Below are 8,049 nucleotides of genomic sequence, written 5' to 3' on the forward strand. Positions count from 1 at the left end.
GGTAGTTGAATGTTCCATAAGCATATATTTAATAGAGATATAAAAATATTTATTTTGAATTTTTTAAAATTTAAATTCAATTCAATTTTAATTTTAATTTCTTTTCTCTTAAGAAAGTAATTTTTTAAAAAAAATTTCAACGACTCATAAAAATTAACATAAATACATAATAGGTGATTTTGGATCGAAGTAATGAACATAATTGAAGATTGCGATAATATTACATGGTGATAATTAAATTGCTGTCGAATAAAGAGAATATGAAAGGAAAAGGAAAAAACTAGAAAGAGAAAGAAAACAATACAATATAATATAAGTGATGAGACAATATAGATAATATGGTGACAAGATATAATATTATAATGAAAATAAAAATTAATAATTTTAAAATAATTAAATTATTTAATATAATATATCTCTCTTAATTATTACCTTCATATAGAGACATTTTTGTATGAATAGAACCATCTTTATATATAGAGAAAAAGGAAAATAATTCAATCGACTAAAAGTATTCATAATATAACATGCATAATACCATAATGGCATAATGTGATTTAGAAATATTCAAATTCAAACTGATTCAAATAAAATTGTTCATTCAATTCAATTTAAATTAAAAACTAATTAAAATTACACTAAGTTATATTAAATTGTAATCTTTTTCAAATCACATAGATTGTATTCCTATTCAATATTCTTCAAGTTGATGTTAATTTCAATTGAAATTTTACTTTTAGAAGTTAAATCCACCTATTTTTTTAAGGAAAAAAAGAAGAAGAAGAAGAGCATAATTCAATATGCAAATATTATGCAATAGTGTTGGATTCAAACAAGAAGGTTTGGACAAGTTGCCCCATTCCCAATGCAATGGAATTTGTAAAGTGGCAGCAGAGAAAAGATTGGCATTGATGCAACCAAGTACTGCACCCTCTGAATGAATATAATCATCTATGTACATACATACATTCATACATACAACACTGCTTTTGTCAGAAAAAGAAAAAAAAAAAAAACATTATTTTGTTGGAAGCCTTTGAATTCATTTTGTTTGACTGCATGCCCAATAAATGCTACTTCAAGTTCAAGACACTACCTAGTAATACTATACACATGTTTTTTTTTTTTTTCATTTTGATCAATTAAAAAAAAAGATTATATTTTTTTTGAAATAAATAACAAATATAAGAACTTTAGTGCTAAGAAGTTTCCCTGCCAAATTCTAATTCTATCTTAATAGTTAATAGGACTAACAAAATTGTCACAATTTATTTTCTGTCACACAAGACTTACAGATCTACTACTACTAATAAGGGAATTTAACAATTGTAGTATTCAAGTTACCATTGATATTAATGGAATGGAATAATTATTATTTGGAAAGGAATAAAAAAATGAGCATAACTAGCTAAGCCAACCATATTGGCATCTTGAAATGGGAATTTTTTTTGTCAGAAAAAAGAGATTTTTGTCTACACCTTACAATACCCATTTCCTGTTAAATCATTGTGGCAACTTGGAATTTGAATGGCATTATTATCAATATTATTTTAACATTTCAAAGTAAGTGTTAATCAGATACTTAACAAAATCAGATGGATATTAAGGTAACATTTTCCTATAACTTAACTAAATACTTTAACAAGCAAACATATATAATTGTGGGAAGAAAATGAAGCCAAATAAATATTAGTTTCTAACTTTCTCCACTCTCATGGAGAGTTGATAGAGTCCAAAAAATTAACAATCATGTAAATGAAAGATAGGCTTAGAACTCAGAAGACATCTCTGTACAACATTGACACTATCATTGGCATCACTGATTCTCATTCTACCCTCCTCTTCTCAGACATGGTTGGTGTGTTATGTGTATCATACTAGTCTTCAATGGCCACATTGAATGAAAAAGTGAAAAGAAAAAAATGCTTCATTATCAGAATGGAATATATGATCAGATTCTCTTCTTAGATGCAGGCAAAATTTTCTTACAGGGCATTAGCTTGGACATATATATGGAATGTTTCTTGTTACCGGAGCGAGTACAACCGGAATTGTACCTTGTCGTGTGGTTCTCAATCCTGTCCCTGTCCCTCCATTCTCGCCGGCACAATGCCTTCGGAATTCCCTGCCTTTTCGCCATTGGATGGACCGCAACTAACAGACTCGATTTCCATGCTGGCAGTGCGGCTCTTTCTATTCCTTCGATCCTGGAAGGACGATTATATCAATCAGTTGTGTAGTTTAAGTCTAGTGTTTTCGAGTCTTTCGACAAGCATCGAGTCAAGAAGACTAAGGATCTATGATCAACTCAATAGATAAACTTTGGTAAGAATGCATATAGGATAAAGATTTTGAGAAAATGTTGTAAGAGATTCAAGAGCAAGGAATCCTAAAACAAAACTTAACTTAGAAGACAAGTTATAGAATGCAAACCTCTCGAAATGGATATTCATCGGCTTCAAGCATCCTTACAACTTGACTCATTTTAGGCCTTTTATCCGCATCAGGATCGACGCACCTCAGCGCAACAAGAAGGGCACGCTTCAAAGCGCGTGTTGTTGGTTTAACCTCAAGTCTCGAGTCAACTACTTCCTCGGCCCTCCTTGTTCCCACCATCATCTTGAGCCATTCAACCAGATTAACCTGTCATGACAATAGATTTAAGTCCATCAGCTACATGAAGAGTAACAATAACTTGAAAGAATAGAGAAATGGATTAGATACCTCATTAGGCGGCCGAGCATAGTCTACAGGGTCCCTTCCGGTAACTGCTTCCAGCAGGAGGACACCGAAGCTGTAAATGTCGCTCTTCTCATTTAAGAGGCCACTATTAGCATATTCTGGTGCCACATAACTGTAATACACAATAGGAGTAAGTGTTCAAAAGTGTTCAAATCCTTTAAATAACACAAAAGGAAAGGCGTGACGAAATGTACTGCATACCCAAATGTTCCCATAACTCTAGTTGTTATGTGACTTTCTCCTGAATCCAATAGTTTGGCCAGACCGAAATCAGAAACCTTTGCGTTGAACTCGTCATCGATCAATATATTGCTAGACTTTATATCCCGGTGAACAACTTTCGGTTCAATTGCTTCATGTAAGTAAGCAAGCCTGCCAAGAATCAATTGTCTCATGTTAAAACTCAACTGTAGTATTCTAAATTTAAGATAAAAGTAGGTATGTGTTAAACTTACGCTTTGGCTGTGCCGAGCACAACTTTGATGCGTGCCTCCCAAGTTAGTGTCCCCTGTTCCATGGAGCCATGCAGCCATTGCTCTAAGTTACCATTATTCACATATTCATACACTAGCAGCCTGAATATCGATCGTCACGACAGAGAAAGAAACACAATTAAGCTAAAATGCTATTGCTATGTACTTAAAATGAATTGCTTGGCTAAAAATAAGTACCTGTTAACACCCTCTACGCAATATCCAAGCAGGCGCACGAGATGTTTATGTCTAACATGGCCTATCGCCTCGACTTCAACCCTGAATTCTTTCTCTGCTTGTCCCCTATTTTCAGTCACAAAAGAACAACCACCAAGCTTTGATAACTAGATCGAAAGAATCAAGAAAGGTTGGAAGGAAGCAAATCAACTACACTATAAACTAGAAGTATCCTTACAAATTGTTAAGAAGCTTCTTTACTGCCACCTCGCTTCCATTGATCAATCTGCCCCTATAAACAACCCCATAGCCACCCTCACCGATAACATTCTCTTGCGAGAAACGATTGGTTGCTAGTTGAAGATCTCTGAGTGTAAACCAGTGGCCCCACCCGAGATGAGAAAATTCCGGCAACCCAACTAAAGGAGAGGCAGTCACCATCCCTCCTCCATATGACAACATAGATTGCTTCTTACCATTCCCGGAACTTCCTTCTTCCCCGGACATCGAACTAAATCCTCTCTCGTGGTGATAGCTTGAACTGCACTGACTAATATTATCATGATCACTGGATTTGCTCATGGCCAAATGAACTGTTATCTTCTCTGAACTCTTATCATTTGCCTTGTCATGAACTGAAACAGACACATTTTCCGGCTCCACATAAGAACTCTGCACCCCAACCTTATCAACCCTGATATCTTTCGACACATTCGGTATCTTGGATTGAGAGTACTTGTCAACAGATCTCCTAGACTTTCTCCGAAACATCACCCATATAGACAATACACCAAGAATCAGCACTATAAAGGCACTGACTCCGATCCCAATCAAAACCCATCGTTTCAAACCGAAAAAAGATGTCTTCTTCGACAATTCGACATTCAAAGAACTATTCGATGACATAGTTGGTAGCTACAAAGTGATCAATTTCTCCCTCCAAGCTCCTCCAGCTGGTAGAATTAAGGCATTCCCACCTGAATGTAAGAACCTAGTTAAGTATTCCCTTTACACAATGCTTCTAAACACAAATGAAAAAGCTGAACATTCTAATTTGCAGCCAACATATCAGCTCTTGCAATTGCAACAATCTCACACAAAAAATTCCCAAAATCAACATGTCAACTAATCACTCATTGAAGCTTTATCATGATATAAAGATAATGCTAGACTCCAAATTTTCAATAAGATAACTTTCAAGATCTTAGATTATCAAGGATTACTAAGGCACACAGCAAAAACAATCCAATTCATTGAAGGAAAAGTGTATGGGATTCATTTAGGCCAAAACCTAAAACAACACTCAAAGCATTGAACAATAAAAAAGGCACACACTGTAAAATTCACAATTTAATGGAAAAGTAAAAGCACCTATATTGATCATCATTCCCATAAACAAATTCCAATTGAAAAGAAAAGAGAACTAGCAAAGCATCACTTATGATCCAAGTAAACAAAAGATAAAGAAGAATGTGAATTATCCATTAAATTTATGTATAGTAAAACAAAGGTGGCTCAGAAGAACAAAAGCATTTACCAGCCTCCTATATCTTCCTACCTTGAGAACCCCACTGAAGGAAGCAAAAACAAAGAGGCTTAGCCTCAATGATCCACAGAGAGAGAAGCACAATAATAAACCCTACTACAACAAATTCCAGATGCTGCAAAAAGAAGATGCAGTGGTACATACAAGTGGTCCTAATAGAAAACCAAAAGAACTCAAAGGGTAAGAGAAGTTAATGAAAAAAACACAAATTGGAGAGGAATGCCAGACAAAAATCTAATTTTGATGGTGAAGATTTGGAAGGAGGGTTAGAATTGGAAGATTATAGAGAAGAAAAAAGGAAAAAGGTGGCAAAATGGTTGGTGGGGTGTTGTTGTTGTGGTTGAGGTGCAAGGAAGGGCTTATAGGACCTTAACTAGCTGGAAAGGAAGCTTGGTTTGCAGTGGAGGAAACCACAGAAAAGAGAGAGAGAGAGAGAGAGAGAGAGAGAGAGAGTAGTAAAGGAAAAGCAAGAATATATGAAAAATAAAAGAAAAAAAATGAACAGGAGCGGTTTCTATGGTTTTGGTCTAAGAAAAACAAAATATATTGTAATGAATGATGAATATGAGCAACAACACAACATCAAAAGTAAAGTGAGAGAGAGAGAGAGAGAGAGAGAGAGAGAGAGGTCAACCTGAATCAAAGAAAGGAGAATGCAAAGTCTCTCATCAAATCTAGAGCTTCAATACATGTGTTGTCTACTTAGTACTAAGCGAAAACATGTAAAAATCTTAAATACACCAAAATCTTAGAAACATTACATCATGCCATCATCCTTTGCTAACTGGTAAGTGCTAAACTGCTACCTATTTTTTTTTATGTCAATTTTTTCTTCTTTTTTTTTTTTCAATTTTATACATGCCAAAATTTCAATTGGGGTGTTTTGTTTTACATTAAAAGAAAAAAAAAACAAAATTGGAGTTTTTAATTTTATTTTATGCAGGACTGAGACACCATATTCTAAAGGGAAAATATTTTTTCTTTTTTTTTTGTGAAATTCTAATTCTGTATGATGGTAGCACTGCAGCTTTATAGCAGGCTATGTGGAGCACCTAATTTGGAACATTTGGTGTTAAAAATGAAAAGACAAATTGCATTTATTCAAATTGGAAAATGTATATTTCTACTTTTTATTTTTTGAAATTCTAAACATAAATCATGGAAAATTGGTGTTGAAAGTTTATTGTAATTTAAACTTCTATTGTGACCTAATTGTAATTATTTATAAATCATTAATGGCTTAATTTCATCCGTTAATGCTAATGTTTGATGGACGCAGTAGATTAAAGATTATAACACATATAAAAATGGTCCTCTCTCTGCCTCAACACACACGACGTTTTACAGTTTTCACTTACTGAAAAGAGCGTGAAACTGCCATCCTGATGAACGTCTTAAGGAAAGGAAGAGGAGAAAAACCAGTGTTGGAGATCAACTCTACTGTAACCAAAACTCAACAAAATCAATCTTAAAATTCAACTCTACCGTCAGGACTTATTATGGCAACCAATTCAGGTATGAAAATCATAACTTTTAAGATTCTAATTAATGCTTCCGCTAAAATAAGTTTACAATTGGGTATCTAATTTAATTGAAAGAATATATGTATTCCTTTTACTTGTTATTAGTGTCAATTTTCTTAAGATTAATATATTGGATTCAAATGTTTCTAAAAATTGTTTTAGAGTGATTATAGTGTAAATTTTATTTTTTTCACATTTTTAAATTTACAAATATCTTCATAAATCACAATTTTTAAATTGAGAAATTCTTAGAGATCAATAATTTTTAGTATTTTTTATCATCATTTGATCAGTACAAAGCCACAAACACTAAATTATCTTTAACAAGTAAATTTTATTAATTTTTGTATACAAATTCTAAAAAATATGAGTGTAAATTGTATTGATTCATGTATATAAAATTCTAGTAAATACAGGTGTAAACTATATGCTTCTTGTATGTAAAATTTCTATAAATATGGGTATAAATTATTATTGGCAAAAAATAATAATATTTACTGATCATGTAACATTGTTCTTTTAAATTAGGATTACAATATTAAATTTTTTGAAAACTTTAATTTAGAATGTAAGTTTGATACAAGGGTGTTTATGGGTCGGGTAAAATCGGATTTGATGTGATCTAGACCCAACCCAAAATATATACCGGGTCTATTTGTTAGATTCGAACTCGGTCCCAAACCCGATGAAACCTACACACTTTCGGGCTACGATTATACCGGATAAAAACCGGGTGAAAATCGGGCTGTTAACATTACCTTCTTGTAAGCTAGCAAGTGAAAATATCTAAATTTTCAAGACTCTAATCATTATTTGACATCGTAAAATTCACTTAGAAAAATATAACAAGAACCAACCATTTTCTAAAATTAAAAAATAAGCACAATCAATATTAATATTGTCTAATAACACCAAATATTAAGGTTTACAATATTTAAATTCCACATAAGAATAGTTATCATCTATCACTAATAACACAAAAATTAATTGTGTATGATAACCAGATCACTGGGTCGAATTTAGGTGACCCGAGCTATGGTTCGGACCCAATCCGAAATAATAATCGATCTATTTTTAAGATCATTATCCAACTCTAAACCTAATAAAATTACACCAAATTAACTCCTAAAAAATTTGGACCGGACCAAATCTTCAAACCGAATGGGGCCATCAACACCCGTATAGCCATGTAAAAGAGAGATATAACAAGCTTTACATGAAGTTTAAAAGGTATATTAATTAAAACATATTACTTTTTCAACATTTTTTTTATGTTTTTACAAAATATTCAGTAGTGTTTGATTTGTTGAATCGTACGGTAACTTTTTTACCATATTTTCTTGAGGGAAAAAAATTAGATATACCCAACAATTGCAAATCTTGGGAGAGAAAAACTATACTTATTATTGGGAAGAAAACTAAAATAATATTATCAACCCACTAAATGAGAAAAAAAAAGGACAAATAATAATCAAAGTAAATGGGAAAATATAATTAATTTTTATAAAGGGGAAAAGTTGAAACTTTTTTATTTTTTATAAGTAGTTCATCAAAATTATTTTTAAAGATAACTTTTTAAATATGTAAT

At 32.5% G+C, this 8,049-nt stretch overlaps 1 protein-coding gene across 5 annotated transcripts; it reads right to left on the reverse strand.

The window, feature by feature from the left end:
* On the reverse strand, window positions 1,597–5,706 carry LOC107609185 (probable receptor-like protein kinase At2g42960). Of its 5 annotated transcripts, none has more exons than XR_001613100.2 (9): window positions 4,930–5,456; window positions 3,631–4,369; window positions 3,414–3,518; window positions 3,198–3,317; window positions 2,944–3,114; window positions 2,725–2,854; window positions 2,434–2,643; window positions 1,990–2,207; window positions 1,597–1,882 (listed from the first exon to the last, which is right to left on the reverse strand). XR_001613100.2 is itself a non-coding variant. In XM_021107039.1 (9 exons), the coding sequence occupies exons 2-8, from the start codon at window positions 4,296–4,298 to the stop codon at window positions 2,073–2,075; spliced, it is 1,539 nt and encodes a 512-aa protein (XP_020962698.1). In that variant the 5' UTR covers window positions 4,299–4,369; window positions 4,930–5,457; the 3' UTR covers window positions 1,597–1,882; window positions 2,058–2,072. The 5 variants fall into 5 exon arrangements, 4 of the variants coding, with proteins under 4 accessions (XP_020962698.1, XP_016166536.1, XP_016166538.1 ...); XM_021107039.1 differs by having other exon boundaries at window positions 2,058–2,207; window positions 4,930–5,457; XM_016311050.2 differs by adding an exon at window positions 5,573–5,687 and having other exon boundaries at window positions 1,655–2,207; window positions 4,930–4,963.

The sequence above is a fragment of the Arachis ipaensis genome, chromosome B07 (assembly GCF_000816755.2).
Source record: "Arachis ipaensis cultivar K30076 chromosome B07, Araip1.1, whole genome shotgun sequence".
NCBI lineage: Eukaryota > Viridiplantae > Streptophyta > Magnoliopsida > Fabales > Fabaceae > Arachis > Arachis ipaensis.